Raw genomic sequence first — 18,723 nt, 5'->3', positions numbered from 1 at the left:
CTGTAGTGTATTTCTAAGAGCTCTCTGCCAACTGCACCGCTGTTGAAAGTCCTTGAACCTGTCGCTACTTGAACATACTCATCCAGACAGAGTAGGCCAAATCATGACTGTCTTCACTGGGAAATTACACACACTGGTCTAGAGAAGAATGCACACCATACACATCAGCACACATGCTCAAACTCAAACACATGTCCAGTAGTATGCAGGGACTTTATAAGCTGGGAATTTCAGCAGTCTAGTCTACAGACAGCTTTGACAACAATGAAAAGGCCTGTTAAACCAACTCCAGCAAAACCAGCACTGGACCGATGCTGGCCTGTTTTTGTTTTCCCTCTTCTCAGAGCAGGGATGCGAATGACCCAGTAAAACAACTTGCGACATGCCTGTCTGAAAAGAATGTCAAACAGCGTCCCCAAAAGCTAATTAGGGCCTCTGTGGTCTCGAGTCTCACCCAATTCCTGACATTGCTCAGAGTCTGATGTGTCTTCAGGATAGGCAACAAAACAGAGTCAGGCAGAAATCATTTTTAGTTGACCAAAGATTTAATGTGGCTACCTAAAAACTACAGTCATAGCCAAGGGTGCTAATCAACATTTGGCTCCTCAGCAAACTAAATAATGTCAGGCTTTTTATTTTAGCAGAGTGTTTTTCCACTAAAGCATCGTCGATTCTGGCCGTCTTCATATGCAAGCTCAAGTGTGTTTCTAATTTTCATGAGCTGGAAAAAAGACAAGGTTTGTTTATTGTGTATCCGTCAATGTGTGTTTTCACAGCAGGGTGTGTTCTTGGATTTCACCGCACTAGGACGTCATCCCCAGGTGCTTCCATCATCCCCCTTACCCTCTCTCTCTCCCTTTCTCTCTCTTTCTCTGTAAATACCTATTGGATTAGGTGGGCAGCTGTGGGGAGGGGATACTGATTGACATCTAGGAGGCTGGAGTTTTGTTCAGACATGCAGACGACGGAAAAAGAGGTACACAAGGAGAGAACTGTGTTTCTGTACATGTGTGTTTGAGAAAGGGGGGATTCAGAGTCTTTTGCTTTACTGTTGCCATCCAAACCCATCAGATTTTCCCCTCAGGACATAGATGAGATCTCAGATGTCTGTGGTTGAACCTTTCGCCTGAAGCTAACGTCTAAACCAGAAATGTCCACAGCCTGCCGGCACCGTCTCATTCGCACACATTCTTGCAACACCTTCTGGTTGTAAACTGCAAATGAATGCGGTACACATGGGCTGTAAACAAACAGGGAACTGAAATACTTGTACGATTGCTTTCTGGAATGGTGTAACATGTAATAAAAGCATTTTTTCAAGGCTGTTTGATGGCAGCTATTTTTCTCTTCCTGCCTTCTCTTGTTTCTCAGTTTTCGCTCTTACTGCAGTAAAATGTAAAATAGCGCCCCCTGTGGCATCACCGCTAAAATGCTTGACATTTTCTCTGTGCAGTGTTGGAAAAAAACATGCTTTTTCCATAACAAAACTAGCTGGCTTGAAAAAGTTCAATGAGTTTACAACAGTTTATAAATAAAACACTTCATAAATAAAAAAAAGAGAGCTGAAACTACACAGACACAGTTTTTATCATCCATTCACTTCGTAACAAATAAACAAACAAGCATGTTTCTGGCTCTCTTTGGAAAAGCATACTACCACACTACTGTCAGATTCAATGTTAAGATCAAGGTTATAACATGATCTATACAAGAAAAATCTTATTTTTGTCAGTAAACACTACAATGGAGCACACTGTGACGTTTTTTAATTTAGTCAATATTAATTTAATTATTAGCAAGTTAAAAACTATATGCCACTCTCTGAATTAAACAAACAACAAGGTGATGTCACGCGACAGCAAAGGCCGCTTTGAATTATTTGTCATTGCATGGGTTCTGCTTCACATAAACTATTTAAAAAAACGCAGGTGTTCAGATTCATATACAATAATCAGTTAAAATACTCACACAGCGCTGCCATTTCTTTGGGAAGATCCGCCCCGAAGCGGCCAAACAGGCTACTATTGGTCAGCAGGTCGAAGGGGGGGTGGCTCCGCATGGAATTGAAGGAGAAGGGGTAGACAGCAGGGGGGAAGCCGGTCATGTGACCAACCTGCCGTTCCCGGTTGGTTGCCATGGTGACGGTTGGTTGCCAAAAGCCTGCCCGGCCGGTTGAGTGTTCCTATGGCGTACGTGACAGCGTTGGCAAATTGCTCAAGATTTTACCTCAGCCACAACTCAGGGTTAGGGTTCAGTTGGCCAACAGGATACACCTGTAGAGAAAACACACAAGAGTTATTGCACATAAAGAATTTATTGAGTTCAGTTTAGTATGTCGAAAACTTTCCATACCACAGCAAACCATAGCATACGTTTATGCATTTGGCAGACGCTTTTTTACAAAACGACTTACCATGCATACAAGCTATACTTTTTATCGTATCTGTGACTCCTGGGATCAAGCATGAACTTTGCGTTGCTAATGCAATGCTTTACCAAGTAAGCTATAGAGACACAAAATAGTGTTTATTTATACAATCTAAAACAGTGGTCTTCAACATAGTGCCCGCGGGCACCAGGTTTGCCCGCACAGGGTCTGTGAGTTGCTCGCCAAAGCACATTCTACAAATAGCTTCAATTTTAATATTTATTTATTTCATATTAGCTTGGCTTCTTTTATGTATGTTCACATATAAAACAATGATAAAACATATCAACAAGTAAAATAAAATAAAATTAACAAGTAAAACAAAAAAAGTTTTGAGTAGACTATATAAAAAAGTAGCCCTCCAGATTGTTTTTTCTATTGTGGAAGCCCTTGCTCACAAAAAAGTTGGAGACCCCCGTTCTAAAGATTATTGAAATACAAATCAATTCAATTTACACATACATTACCATCAACACATGTGAGTGAACATAAACATTACATATATATTACATATTACGTTACATTATAATTTATTCAGAAAAATTAAATCTATGTTTTCTATTATACATTTTGAAACACTTAAACTTTATGTAAGGAATAATTGATGACGGGCCATTGAATTATTAGAAAAATAATGCACAACCGAGGGGTGATGGTTACACCTCAAGTGTGCATTATTTTTCAATAACTCAACGGCCCATCGTCAATTTTTCCGCTTATACTACCACACCTCAAGACATTGATCACATGATATATTTAAAGGGATTCGTCCGGTTTTTGTACTTAAATTGCTATTGTGAGTAGGACTATTTCTTCCGCGTCTCATCCAATGGCTCTTTTGCTTGTTCCAAAACGTCATTTTAAAGATGGCAATTAAGCCGCTGATAGCATTCTAATGCAGTTATTAATGAAGTTATTAGAAAAAGAGCGAGAGCGAAAGAGACACAGAGAGAGAAAGAAAGAAAGAGAAAGCGAGCGAGAGAGATAGAGAGAGAGATTGTGTGAACGAGGCTACCTCTGTGCATCTCTAAACAGAGCTGGTATTGCCTCGGAAAATCGTCTGTCATGTTGTTTTTGTTAGTCCGTTATTACAGTTAACTATGCGAAGTTATATGATACTGCAATGCGGTCAGCTGCCTGGAACTACGTTCGCCGTGCGTTTCACAGAAAATAATTGCACACCTCAGAACCATCATCAGCCAATCAGATTCAAGCATTCAATGGACCCGTATAGTGTAAATTATATTAAACCACGGGGCTATTGAATGCTTTACTCTGATTGGGTGTTGATAATTTTTCTGTAAACTGCACACCTAACTTGTCAAGTGTCTTAATAATAGGCACCAGAGCAATGTTTGTGGTAACCGTGGTATAAGTGGAATAATTGACTCTGGTCCTTTGCGTCGTGCCACATTCCCACATTGGGTGTGCATTATATTTTCAAATAATTCAACTGCCCGTCGTCAATTATTTCTTACATGGTAAAGTCATTAAAACTATAGAATAGCAAAAATGTAACTATGGGAATGATGTTTTAACTAAAAGCATCCAAAATAAATCAACAATTTTTATATTTTATCATCTTTAGCGTAGTCACCCTTTGCCTAGAATTTGCAAAATCGTACTTGTGGCAATTCATCACCAAGCTTCTTAACCTGGGATGAATAAGAGGTTAACATCTATTCTGAGCTCTTGTTGGTTGTTTTTCTTTACTATTCAAAGTCAACCATTTAAAAAACAATTAAATAACAATTAACATTAGCATTCCTGAAAAAACGCTAACAATTAACCTTAGCATTCCTGAAAAAGGATTAAAAAACACCTAAAAGGACACTAATTGTACATGCTGTCTCAGCTTTCCATTGATATGTGACAGCTTTTGGTTGTATGTCATAAAGTTTTCTGTCAAATAATACAGTGTACAGTGTAATTGGAACTTTAAGGGGTTAAATAAAATTTTAGCTGTCTAATGAAAGAAAAAGTTTAATTGCCACAACTATATTTGGTCTACAAAAAGTCATTTCAAACATTTAAACATATGACTTCAGATTCAAAGAGTTTTAAGAACACAGGAAACATTTCAGTCGAGTGTTTCAAAACGTTTGGCCAAAACTTTTTCCTTGAACAGAATTCGATTTAAATTTAAATCCTTAAAATTACATTTTTTATCTGCATCCTGTTTGCTATTGCAATTGACATGACATTCATGGTACAATGACATTCTGAAAGTTGCACAAACCTGGTAAACACAAAGTGAGGACAGAGAGAAAAAAGAGCAAATGAAGGAAAAAAGGAAAATTAGAGTGGTTAGGAAAAAGTTAGGCTTGGAGAAAGAGAGAAAGAAATATAAAGAGAGCGAGCGAGAGAGAGAGAGTTCTTGTCTCCTCCAATTTGAAAAGTGTCCAGACGTTTGTGGTGTTTCCAGACTATTCCATATGATTTAAATCACCGAAACTCCACAAGAAAGAGCCTCTCTGTTTGTGCTGCCAGTCTCTCGGCCCTGCACGGCTTTACTCTCTCTCCCTACAGACCTGAGGCCCTGACTCGGGATCCACTGGAGAAGACGACAGTCAAACGAAAAGCAATGGCGGCCTGGTTGTCCAAATAAATGTGCGTATATGTTTCTATTGGGTTCTATCTCTTGCTTTCTGTTTAACTTTTCATCAACGACAAGGTCAAAGAGGTCACCCGCATTGTGGGTGAAACCGGACACTCCACAATTATGGAAGTCGATTCGAACCTGACTCTGAAGCCTGAGAGACCTGCGGTCTATCTCCTACGCACGCAGACCATTGAAGACTAAATCAGAGGACCTTTCATTAACTTAGTGGTTTTCATACTACGATAATGACTTTTAAAAAACCCTAAACCCTCACAGACGTGATATTTTTAGATTTAATGGAGCTTTTGTGAAGACGTTTTAAAAACGCACCTAAGTTTACCCACACATACACATGTGTGTGTGTTTTATATCATTTTAATAGAGAAAGAAGTCCTCTTCATCACTTCAGTGTTGGTCTGTCCCCTTCGATTTTTTTGCTTCCTCTCCCTCGGGTGATTTTATGAGTGGGTGGTGCCGCCGGGTTGTTTTTTAAATGTGGTTTCTGAAAAATGAGCTGAGCCAAAGAATTCAGCGCTTTTTGGAAGTGCTGCGGTTTGTGAATCAGGGCAAAAAGCAAGGGAAAAATCCTGCTCATGAACTCGGCATAAACACGCTCAAAGCGAGGCAGATTCAGTGGCAGGGTACGGGCACTGGGGGGCACTACGGGGGCGACTCTCTGGCCAGTAAAAGAGCTTGAGCTTTCCAAAACACACATTCGTACGGTCTCTTTCTCACCGTCGCACCTGAACACATAGTCTTAGTCTCTCCATAACAAACACACACACGGCTCTACTGTAATCCGCATAAAGAAACCCTGAGAAATCCAAAGAGTTCCAAGTCACATACAGTACACTGTACGTACATCCTGAGAATCGTATGTAAAAACATCCATTAAAAAACGCTAAAGCAAATATGTTTTTCTCTCACAATGTGCCCTTTTCTTCTACGGCTCCAAGCGTACACATCTGTCCAACACTCGCGCTAAACACACTAAACACACACTACTCCCTCCTCCCAGTCACCCTCTGGTTCTGTTTCTTTCAGCAGAGCCAGTTAATTACAGCCTACTGCTTCAGGCAGCTTCAAAACCACTACTAATTTAGAGTTCCATTACAGTAAACTATTCCACATGTGCATCCAAGCTAGTGTGGCCACGTCTAAGGAAAGAGCTCAGCAGATAGGCACACGCCCATAGCCAGCCACAACAAGGCCTTGCCATCTCCCCCCCACCCTTTCTCTCCGAGTCTGGTTTTCATCTGCGTCTATGTGCCCTCGAACCCATCCCTGCCCGCACGGCCCCCTCCTCAAAACCCCCTCCCGCCTCAACTCCGTCCATGACCCCTCAGAACTGTTCCATATGTAACAGATATCATTTAGAGCTCAACATTCAAAACCACACTGCTGAGTTTAACGTGTTTACCCTGGAGACCAGGCACTGTAGAATAAATTCCTCGCAGTGCCGACGGGATAAATTCAAGAAACGGCAAAGTAAAATCCTTACCGTAATCTAAAATGATACCGTAATCAGGTTTTCATCACATATCAGTCAAGGACGGGAAATATATGTTGTATTCGCCAACCATGTTACCAAAATTTGAAATGCTTCATTTGAAATGTGATTTATACAAAGCATAAAATAAAATACTTGGTAAGATTTAAAGGGACACTCCACATTTTTGAAAATATGCTCATTTTTTTAGCTCCCCTTTTTGGAATCCATTCAGCTGATCTCCAGGTCTGGCGCTAGCACTTTTAGCATAGCTTAGCTAATCCATTGAATCTGATTAGACCATTAGCATTGCGCTAAAAAATAACCAAAGAGTTGGATATTTTCCCTATTTAAAACTCTTCTGTAGTTACATCGTGTACTAAGACGCTCAGAAAATTTAAAGTTGCGATTTTCTAGGCAGATATGGCAAGGAACTATACTCTCATTCTGGCGTAATAATCAAGGACTTTGCTGCGTAACATGGCTGCAGGAGGCGCAATGATATTACGCAGCAGCTGAAAATAGTCCCCTTAGTAACTTTCAATGGCAGGGGACTATTTTCGGGCGGTGCGTGGTGTCGCTGCGCCTGCTGCAGCCATGTTACGGCAGCAAAGTCCTTGATTATTACGCCAGAATGAGAGTATAGTTCCTAGCCATATCTGCCTAGAAAATCACAACTTTTAATTTTCTGTCGGTCTTAGTACACGATGTCACTACAGAAGAGTCAAGTTTTAAATAGGAAAAATATCCAAACTCTTTGATTATTTTAGCGCGATGCTAATGGTCTAATCAGATTCAATGGATTGTGCTAAGCTATGCTAAAAGTGCTAGCGCCAGACCCGGAGATCAGCTGAATGGATTCCAAAACGTTAAATATCAAATGTTTAACTCTAGGGGAGCGGGGAAAATGATTATATTTTCAAAAAAAGTGGAGTGTCCGTTTAAGATAAGATAAGATAAGATAAGATAAGATAAGATAAGATAAGATAAGATAAGATAAGATAAGATAAGATAAGATAAGATAAGATAAGATAAGACTGTATAAACTTAAACAGAATCTAATGGAAGAGAGTGACCCCTTCAATGCATTATAGAGGATTAAGTCTTCTGAACTTTTGACTCTTTACCGGTAGTAAGAACACTGAGAAGCAAAAGAAGGGAGACACTGGGAATAAAACGAAAAGAGAAGAAAATGAAAGAGAGCAACAGGGACAATGAGCTGAGAAAAACATCAAAATCACACCCAAAAAAACATTTAAAGGGAGAGAAAGAAGAGTAGTGGAAAAGAAGGAAAAAAGCAAGCAGGGGAAAATCCAAAACTCATGCAGCCTTTTGAAATGGGGGAACCGATTGAAAAGGGGTCTGTGTGTTCCTAGAATTTTCCCAAACACAATAATGAATTAATAAAACACTTGGCGCCTGTGTACTTTCATGAGTCACATCGGCAAAGAGTTTTACAGAGTATGTTCTGCTTTTATGGCAGGCGAGCTGTACGCATAAAGTGAGCTCATTTTGGGGTCCTCACCCTCTCTCTCTCTTTTTGGCAAGGGCCCCTGGGGCGCGCACACACACATGTGTATAAGTACATAGTACACACACGTTCTCCCATTACTGCTATTCTCTGGCTGACCCTTACACACACGCTCATTCAAGCTCCCCTATAGCCAGCTCTGGCAGCTCTTCTGGGCTGGGAGGATCGAGGTGGGGGTTTGCGGGCAACAGTGGGCACCCACCACAAGCCCGGCGTTAGCGGGGCTTAGAAATACAGCTTGGGACTTTCCAAAATCCTGATTTCACCACTGTTTCTCCTCACAGAACAAACACATCATTAGCAGAGCATGCTGGGGCCTATTAGCCACGGAAAGAGAAAGATTGAGCGGGACAGCGAGAGAAAGAGAGAAAATGCTCCTGGCATGGCTGGGTGATGCGCTCTGTATCTGTGACAGAATCAGTTCTGTGTAATTCATGGCTGCTCGGGGCGGGTAGATGACAATCCTCTTCCCTTTAAAATGCTAAAGTTTACCACTGTGAAAGAGCAATTAGGAAAAACTATTCATTTCATTCAAAAGAGATCAGATGTCACCACTACTGAATATATCACGTTCCTGAACTACTATTTGAGACGCAAAATTAAAAACTAGACATCGCAGGAGGCATTAACCACTGGAGCCGATGGTGAGCTACTTTTTTTCCTGCTCCCTGGCTACAACCGCAAGCCATTCTTCCAACAAAGCTGTGACGGATTTGGGATGGTACAGCGGTTTGAGTTCATTTCCTGCCTGCAGTATGGATATTTCCATTCCTTCGTACTAAGCTTGTTGCTTTAAAGCTACTATAACTTTCCACATTAGTCCGTCAATCGGCGCTAAGACAGATCGACACATCCGAATGAATGCCCTCAAGCACCCCCGAAATACAGAGGATCTGTGTAGCGGCACGAAATTAAGGCCTTGAGAGTTTGGCCACAACCATGGGGAGTATGGATTCAGATCAGACGCCTTCAGGGCTCTGGAATCTTCAACGAGAGGTATAGGGTTCACTTACAGTATAGAGCAAATATAAACCGTTCCAGTCGTAAAAACTGGTTTAGAGCAAGTAAAAATGTAGTAATGATGACAGATCAAACATATTTCAATGAAACCAACCGGTAAATCGAGATGAAAGTAAGAGGACCAATGTTTGGTTTCCAGAAAACTTCATTTATGCCAAATGCATAAATGCAAATTCAAATGTGGCCTACACGGCACAAAATATAAAAAACACATCTGATAATTAAAAAAAGAGATCTGCTCACAGTTTACATACTTTCTGAGAAACAAATAACTGTCATATCCTGCATAAAATATGACCACATGTATCCGAGGGATGTTTACGCTCAAAACTTTGATGGCTGAAACAATTTGTCTTCTTGTTATGCATGGGAGACATTACAAAAAGACATTGGTGAAATCATAACAGTGCCGTGTGCCATAACCTTGAATGAGTTCTGTGTGGATTCAATTGAAGAAAGATGTTTGAAGGCGAGACGTATTGTGTGGAAAGTCTGGCCGAGTCGAAGGAACCTCCAGGCGTTGTGGAGGCCACATGGTTATGGGGAGGGTCAAAAAACCCAACTGAAGGTTCAAAGGGCAGACATCATTAACACTCATATACAAAGTCTTTAATGTATATTTTTTTCCTTACGAATATGTGTTCCTATTCCAGCGCCACCTCACCACGAGGGCCGTCGGTTACGGCGCTGTCAAGCGTTATTATTATTAATAAACAATCGTAAAATATAGTCTCGCCAAATTGGACTGCTGCAAAATTAAACAAAGCGTATCATTGTCATCAGGCAGTTGTTGCAGAGAAAGCCCTTCATAAACCTTTTTATTGTGGGAGATAAAACTGACACGCTTAAATTCCTCTGCCCTCTGACAGGCAAATGGTAGCGCAACATTAAGAGTGATAGATGATCTTTCACTTCGGAGTCACATATCCCATCAATTAAGGCCCATCCGACGGAGAGCCCTTTCCTGGCACCCGACAAACATTCTTCACACCCAATCACCGAACACAGACAACGCCATAATATCCATCATGCTACTTGAGTATAACTTTCCCCCCAAAGTAATAATTCAAAGCATTAAAAATCAAAATCAATTGTGAAATAACCAGTGGCTTGGGCAGGGACTCTTAGATGCCAAACTACAGGTCAAAACATAGTTATTCCCTTATTTTTTTAATGATACGAGCGAGTGCAATTTAAAACTTTTCGTCATTTGAAAACATAACTCAAAATGTTTGTGCAAAGTTGTGAATTATTTACACCTACTATGAAGATCCTTCTCAGTGTAAATATGGTCCAAAATGTTTTGTGACTGCATCGCCCAAACCAAATTCAAAGGTGATTTTACTCTACCAACATGCAGTAACATTCTGATGTAGTTAGGGGGCGTGCACACTAACGCTTTTACGGCTGTGGCCGGCGCATGTTTTTAATTGTTTCCAATGGAAGCTCTGCGGTTTTTAAATAACCCAGCAGCTGGCGTTTTTTTCCGCGCTGAAAACCGGCACTCGGCAGTTTTTCTGCGCTCAGCGCCGAGAGTTGAAAAATATTCAACTTTGGATGAAAAGCTCTGCTCGTCAATGTCAGTTCTCAAGCGGCCGTCCAATCACAGTGGAGGAGGGGCGGGACTAGTATCACAGCAACCAACCGTCTCACAGCTGACGTATCAGAGCTACCAAAGCGCTGGCATTCAGCATTGTCTAGGCGTTTCAGACGCGTTTAAAATTTTTGGTGTGCACAACCCCTTAGGGCTGTCACGGTTATGAAATTTGGCTGACGTTTAATTGTCTAATAAATTGTGGCGGTTATGACGATTAATTGTCTGTTTTAGTGCTTTGGCGATTATGAGGATTAATTGTCTGTTTTATTGTTTTGACTTTTAATTCTCATACTTTTTTGTTTGTTTATGAAATAATTTTCAAGTTTGTGATTTTTAAATTAAATATTTTGTAACGTTTACCTGGCAGTAAATATTAATACACATAACACATATTTTAAAGTAATCTGATAATGTCTCATTTATACAGGCGCTGCAGCTCCCCCTTGTGTTTTTAGAGAGATGTGCAATCATTGCGGTGTTCTAAAATCATCGCGATGAGGTCAAACAATCGCAATGAGGCGATTATTTATTCATTGTGACAGCCCTAGATGTAGTTACTGATCATGAAATCAAAGACCATTCCCTTGAAATCCGATCATAGGTGGTCACTCGAGACCCACTTTACTACCTAGGTGCCTCCCACCTGCGTGATGATCGGATCACCAAGTTGGATCAGGTGTAAACATTCAAAGAGGAGAAGAAAAGTGAAATGGAAACAGTGATGGGATGGATTCAAAAGACGAAATGACACATTAGTTGTGACGGTTCTGTTCCATGATGTGATGTGGACAAGATGAGCTCAGGCAAAATGCAGTAGAGAAAAACAACTAAAGAAAAAGACACACTTGTTTAAGGAGGATGAATAAAAAGAGAACGAACACGGGCGGCGAGCTTGTTTATGATTGCGGTATTTCTCTGAGTGACACAGGGTTAAATAATTGGTTAAGGATCAGGGCATTAACATGATCGTAGCTAGATTGTAGTTGCGGTTTATTACATAGAGTAATCAGACAAGAAATCTGATTTATAAAAACAAATGAGATGGCCACTGAGCTTAACTAGCTATTTCAGATGAACGCAGTTTATTTAATCAGGGCAATAGAAGGTAATAGATGGGGCTCATTACAGTAGCCTTGGCAAAGGGAAGCATTCACATCCATATAAACACACACACACGCAGCTCAGACGCATTAATAAAAAATAAGAGCCTTGACACACACGCACACAAGGAGGAACTTGTTATGGGACACGCTTTCACTCACATAGCTTGACACATAAGATCTTTTATACACGCGCAGTTAAAGACACACATCCTTGCACACCTGCAAAAATACACAAGGAAAACAGTGATCTGATGGTTTCCTTTATAATTACAGGGTACAGAACAGTTGTACCCCCCAAAGATCCCCTATAAACCACCTGTTCAGACCCTCCCTGCCATTTATGTTCTATTAGCCCAAAATTCCAAAGAGGGAGTCAGGAATAAACTCCTGGATTTATGATTCCATGCCAGAAACCAGACCAGACAGCTACATATAAGAGGAGACAGGCAGACAGTAGAGTGGTCTAACCATACAAAAAGCATCTCTTATAGCCTTACACAATAATTTATCCGGTCTAAGGCGGAGCTAAGAAGTTAAACGGACTTAAAATTTATGGATAAACATGCAAATATATTGACGGGAAGCTTTTCAAATACACAAATAGTATTTATAGGCCTATAATTACACATAAATAATAACAAAATGTCATTGCAGTCTAGAAAATGCTACACTGTAAAAAATACTTTAGTGCCTTAAATTTTTTTGTTAAATCTACTCAGATTTACAAGTCATGTCAACAGAGACGAGTTGTCACAACTTATAAAACATAGTTGAGAAAAGTCAACTTAATTTTATAAGTTATAACAACTTACCTGTAGTTATAACAACTCCTCTCTAGTCAAGATAAATAATAGTAAGTTGAAATAACTTGTAAATCCGAGTTGATTCAACAAAAAATTTTAAGGCAGCAAAGTGTTTTTTACAGTGTACAATGCGGCATGAAGTTAAAACAACTTGGTTTTGTAAGTCAAATCAACCTACTATTTTAGGTTTTGGCTTGTGAAAAGTTGACATAACTTATAAAATCAAGTTGGAATTGTTTAACTTAATTTTTTAAAGGGACAGTTCACTTTAAAATGAAAATTAATTTACTCATCCTCATGTTGTTCTAAATCTGTATATGATGAACACAAAAAAATGTATTTTGAGAAATAATGGTAAACACACAGCAGTAAGTGACCATTGACTTCCATAGTAGGAAAAAAATATTTTGAAAGTATTGTAATAAATTATGAAGAAAATATTTTGATAAATGATGATAAGCACAAAGTTGACGGTAGCCATTAAATTCCATCATATTTTTTTATTCCTACTATGGAAGTCTATGGTCACTTATTGCTGTGTGTTTACCATCATTTCTCAAAATATCTTCTTTTGTGTTCATCAGAAAAAAGAAATTCATATAGGTTTAGAACAACATAAGAATAAGTAAATGACAGAATTTTCATTTTAAAGTAAACTATCCCTTTAAGTTAAATTAACATACAAATATATGTTGATTTGACAAAAATGCTGCATATTGTTTACACTCTAGGTTATTTTCAACCCAGTGTTAGGTCAAAATTAAGGGACAAACCAAGCTATTTGATTAAAGTAACCCAGAAAATGTTTATATTTGACCCAACAATAGGTTAAATTACAACCCAAAGCGTTTGGCACTTTTTGACCCAACGCTGGGTTGAAATAACCGTATTGTATGAACCGATCCAGCAGCTAACGCTGTAAACTTAAAACTCAAGTTCGTGTTAAACTACGAAGGCGCATTTCACTGTCATCCAAAAGGAAAATATACCCAAGAGCATAGTGACAGCAGTTTGTCCAAACATACAAACAAATTAAGACGCTCCCATATTCCATTACAGTCACTGTACTGCTGAGAACAGATTCCACAGTCCTGCTGGAGTCAGAATGGGAGTTTTGGTTGTGGTGGAACGTGAATATCTGGTTTGACAATGGTTTGTTTTTCCTTGTTTCTGGTTCTTTTGTGCAAGTTCATGTAAACCAATGTAGCTGATCTCGGAGACATAAACAGCTTGCGACAGAAAATGGGCTGGCCCATTTTTTTCTCATTTATAAAAAGGTCAATACATTGGTGCGCGCGTGTGACTGCATTGCGTATGGAGCTGCACTTTATTTCAAATATATTTTCCTCGGGCCAGATTGAGTTCAGATGTGTTAGCTAACGTTCTGTCACACATTCAATAAGTCATAAATCATTCACAGCTGGCTGACACACTACCAAACATCGATGGCATAAACTTTCAAAAACATTTTCAGCTTGCGAAAATCCCAAATACAACATGATGGAATAAGAAAAAACGTCCAAAACCTTTAAAAGCACAGACTGGAGCAAAAGGATTTAGTCACAGATAAAATCACAGCTAGAGAACAGGTGCTACACTTTGTGCAGTTGGTGTTACTGCACTTAAGTTAAATCGATAAAAAAATATGATAAATATGTAACACAATAAATCTTGTTACAATGTTAATCACAATTTTCTATATAAAATATGGTTTCCAAAAACTTGTTATACATGACTGTCCGGTAAATGGTGACAAGTCTACCTGATCTGACCCTTCAAACTACTTTCCTGAACCTAATGTATATTCAGTTCATTAATTCATAAACCAGTAATCATTCGCTTTAAACTGTTATTTTAAATGTTGCCACTTGAGACACATGTTTCGGTTTACAGGCAAAACATTTTTAAGGGATGCTTGTGAAAACACCTTCCCTAACCACAGGCATTAAATACACAACACTTTGTCTTGCACAAACTGATCTCAGATTTACACGCATACTTGTAATTCACATAGCTATGAGATATTTTACACTGTAACAAAACCATATCTGTCAGACAAAGTGTTTTACACATGTCAAGGTATATGCTATCAGGTAAACGTATGCACCAAGCCAAAAAAAGAAAACACATCAACAGCGCAGGTAAATGAAAACACGCGGATTTACAGCGCATGCGCGACATTTAGATTAATTTTTCGGAACGATCAAAAAGTTGCGATCGATCCTCTTAGACAGACGAGCTGCTGTATCTGTTTACTTTGGTTTTAAATCACTGCGTCCTCTGAGACTTGACTGAACGCGGATGTAATTGTAAACGATTTAGTTAAAGAGTTTAATCGATAGAAAGTTAAACTCACCCGCTCCGACTGCGATCCGCGAGAAAGAGTCGCGAGGAGAAGAGACGAGGCGCGCGCCTTCTCCTCTCATCAGAGTCGCTTTCACACCACACGCTCGTTTCTTTCTCTCTTCTTCTTCTTCCTTCTTCTCTCTCTCTCTCTCTCTCTCTCTTTCTCTCTCGCTCTCTTCGTCTCTTAGAAATAATTATGCGCTCTGATTCATGAACCCTGCCTGGGTCACGTGACTCCACCCTTCAAATATACAGCACATTTTTCACAAGCCACAAAATGCCTGGAGGGACGAAACAGAGGCACGGAAAGCTTAAATTTCTGTTTTTAATTCTCTGACTTTTTCTCTCTCTCTCTCTCCCCCTCAATCTCTTCTCTCACTTTGTGAGCTCTGTCTGTCTTTCTCCTCATTTCTTTGTATTCACAAAGTGACATGCGTTAAGTAGCAAATGATGTAAGAATGCTGGATACAGTTTGCTCACTGTATTTCATATAGGATTACTGCAGACAAAAATCATATTCCCTGCTCGACACTAGGACTTAAATAAGGTGTATGGTTTAAGTTCACACGTTTTACACTTGTAATTTTGAAAGGGATTTAGCATCACTTAAAATTGGATTATAAAAGCCCACTTCAGAGTCATACTGTGGTGCCAAAGGTATACAGTACACTCTAAAAAAACAAACGGTGCTATATAGAACCAAAACTATTGCTTTGGATCGTAATCATAGAAGAACCGTTTTTAGTGCCATATAGCACCGGTGAAGCACCAGTGAAGCACCTGTGTAGAACCATATAGGGGCCATATAGAACCACTATAGCACCAAATATGGTTCTACATAGCACTATATGGTTCTACACAGGTGCTTCACTGGTGCTTCACCGGTGCTATATGGCACTAAAAACGGTTCTTCTATGATTACGAGCAAAGAACAACTTTTGGTGCTATATAGCACTGTTTGTTTTTAGAGTGTACCTATACAGTAGCCTACAGGTAATGTGGGGTATTACCTGTAGTATTTATATATATAAATATATATGTATCTCTCTCAAGGGTTTTTTCCCTCCTAGGAGTTTTCCCCCTGGACTAGCCAGGAGGGTTTTTCTCCTAGGGGTTTTTCATCCCCTGGAAAGTCCGCCACCTTTGGCTTAACTTACCACTTTACTGTATACGTTACATCATTACTACGTTTGCTTTTCTATGCTTTTCCTAAACCTATTAATGTAAAGCTGCTTCGAAACAATTAACAATTGTGAAAAGCGCTATATAAATAAAATTGAATTGTATTAACAAAAATGGTGCAAAATTGATTTTTTTTTAACCCAGGACTAAAGTTGACCTGGATTAAAACATTTAAGCATGAAAAGCAGGAAAAGATTAGTTCACGACTTTCGTAAAGAGTTTACGCATTTGGCAGATGCTTTTATCCAAAAGCGACTTGCAGTGCATTACAAGGTATACATTTTATAAGTGTGGAATTTATAAATATATATAGTTTTAGTTTATATACTTTATGAAGGTGTGTCCAACTATGAACCACACTGTACGAATACATATTAGTACAGTGTGCAATTTGTGTTTTTGTATGGACCAGTTATGCACCGGCTTGTTTGTGGTTATGGGCGTTTACTGGTTCTTCCTAAAGGTTTCGTTATTCACTGGCTTTGGTTAAAAGAAACCCCCATGAACCTCAATGTGAAGACACACCTTAACTGGCTGGCTCCCCTTTGACGGTGCCATCTCAGCATTGAGGAAGGTGGTACATCAGGTTCACCACTGGGCCTGTATGTAGGATTAAAAATAAGAGCATTACAGCCATAATACCAACCTCTTAAACCAATATGACATCAAATTAGCATAATTATGCATAATTAGTTATGCATACAGTACAATAATATTTTAATGTCCTGACGGGTTATTTCAAACGCACTATGTACAGTACAAGTCCCATGTAAAGTCCCAATTAGGTTGTATGGGCTACCCATAAGAGATCAAACTTATCTTAAATATCTCAGCTGATTCTTCTTAAAAAGAAAAGATATTAAATTGAGAATAAATTGAGAGTTTTCTGCCTATACGATTTGTCCCTATCAATGGCCATGGCAATAGCAGTGGCAATGGCAATTTTATTTATATAGCAGCCTCGGATGTCTCTCTTTAGTTTCAGAAGAGATGTTACCAATATCTCAAAATCCAACCAAACATATTTTATATGTAAAATGCCACCCACATTCATTTGAAAGCTTTATGACCTTATACTGTATGCCATCAATTGCCTTCTTGTCTTCCTTTATCCAAAATTGATATTTAAAAGAACTCCATGATGTCTTCTGATCAATAAAAGAGCAACCTCTGAGCCATGACATCATCCTCTGTGTAAATAAGCTATAAATTAACTATTTTTGGATTTACAAAAATCAAAGATTTCCTATTTTGACATAAAGCGCATATAGGTAGCAGCAGAATGCTTTAGTGGGGCTGGCATTAGATCTGAACACAAGTCAACAGGAAGTGGTTTGTGCTGCCACACAACCTTACGCTGCTCACCATACATCATATTATGAAAACATGATATTTATCTGTCCAAAGCTGTAAGCTACAATCTGAGCTAACTCAAATGTAAAAATGCTAACAACTATACATTCATAGTCTCCCGATCGAAAATACGAAGACATTTAGGTGTAATTTCATTACAGCACACAGTGTACCCTGTTTCATATGTTACAATACATACTGTCATTCTCCGTGTGTGTCTGAGTGAGTAGGTGTCTGTATGTCAGTAGCAGCGGAGAGGTCGGAGGTCAGCAGTGTTTGTGTTTCATTGTCAGTGAAGTGTGTTGGGGGTTGAGATTTATGATCTCTGTGTAGGGAGACTGCAGAGTGGAAGATAATGAAGACAGATCAGACCGCTATCTCTCTCTCGCTCTCTCACTCTCTTTCTTTCTCCTTCTTCACTCTTTTGTGTTTCGCACTACCTGTGCATCTGTATTGTTGTCTATCATACTCGCGCTACGTTTCACTTTCACTTTCAGAATTTCTTCTCGTTTGTGTATATACGGATTACTAGAACGTCTCTCTCTCGCTGCTCCCCCTCCTCTTTTACCCCTAATGGTTTCTTCATCACAACAGTTTCATTTGTCACACTTTGCTATGACATCATAACTCATTCTAAGGGCCTCTGACATCATCCATTATTTTCCCTTTGTTTTAATATTTCGTTTTTTTACCCTTCCTTCGATTTTTCATACGCTTTATCTTTATTAATTGTCACATGTGTACGTACGAATAAATGTATGAATAAAAATTCTACTATGTAGTGAATTCATTTCTGCCAAGGCCTGGATGGAATGGCAAAAAAATAAAGAGCTGAGAGAGAAAAGGAGAGAGAGAGACTGGTGGCCACGGCAGGTTTTAATCAGGAACAAGATGTCTGTAATGAGATCACTATTTCCTTGCATGCAGATTGATGTCATGTGAAGTTTTGTGCTACAATGAGACGTGCACAGGGCGCGAGGCGGACATGTGCACACGCACACAAAACAAAAACAGAAACGCATTTACTCAGTTCTGGTCATGCACATGCAAACACGGACTCAAGGTCACAGACGTACACAAACATACATAAAATCGCATACGTAAACACCCTCACATGGAAAGCATACGTCTTCAGGTTCAAAGTGAAGCGTGCGGCCCGGGCGATGAAGGGCTCATTCATTCAACCTGGCAAAATGTACACATTTGGACTCCGACTGACATGAAGAAATAACATACACTGGGAAAAACAACATGGAGGGCGTAACTGGA

The 18,723-nt window shown here is 39.4% G+C and overlaps 1 protein-coding gene across 2 annotated transcripts in view; it reads right to left on the bottom strand.

The window, feature by feature from the left end:
• Window positions 1-18,723, bottom strand: part of rarga (retinoic acid receptor gamma a) — a 68,688-nt gene that overhangs the window by 47,711 nt on the left and 2,254 nt on the right. Inside the window, exons 2-3 of one of the 2 annotated variants that reach the window (XM_055187446.2) lie at window positions 16,627-16,701; window positions 1,969-2,273 (exon numbers count right to left, since the gene is read on the bottom strand). In XM_055187446.2, the coding sequence (XP_055043421.1) occupies window positions 1,969-2,137 (169 nt within the window). In that variant the 5' untranslated portion in view covers window positions 2,138-2,273; window positions 16,627-16,701. Of the gene's footprint in view, window positions 1-1,968; window positions 2,274-14,929; window positions 15,091-16,626; window positions 16,702-18,723 lie in introns of those variants that run through there. The other variant, XM_055187445.2, reaches the window with a different exon arrangement.

Source organism: Misgurnus anguillicaudatus, chromosome 13 (assembly GCF_027580225.2).
Source record: "Misgurnus anguillicaudatus chromosome 13, ASM2758022v2, whole genome shotgun sequence".
In the NCBI taxonomy this organism is placed as follows: Eukaryota; Metazoa; Chordata; class Actinopteri; order Cypriniformes; family Cobitidae; genus Misgurnus; species Misgurnus anguillicaudatus.
The sequence above is the reverse complement of the archived record's forward strand: the minus strand, read 5'-3'. Positions and strand labels throughout refer to the sequence as shown.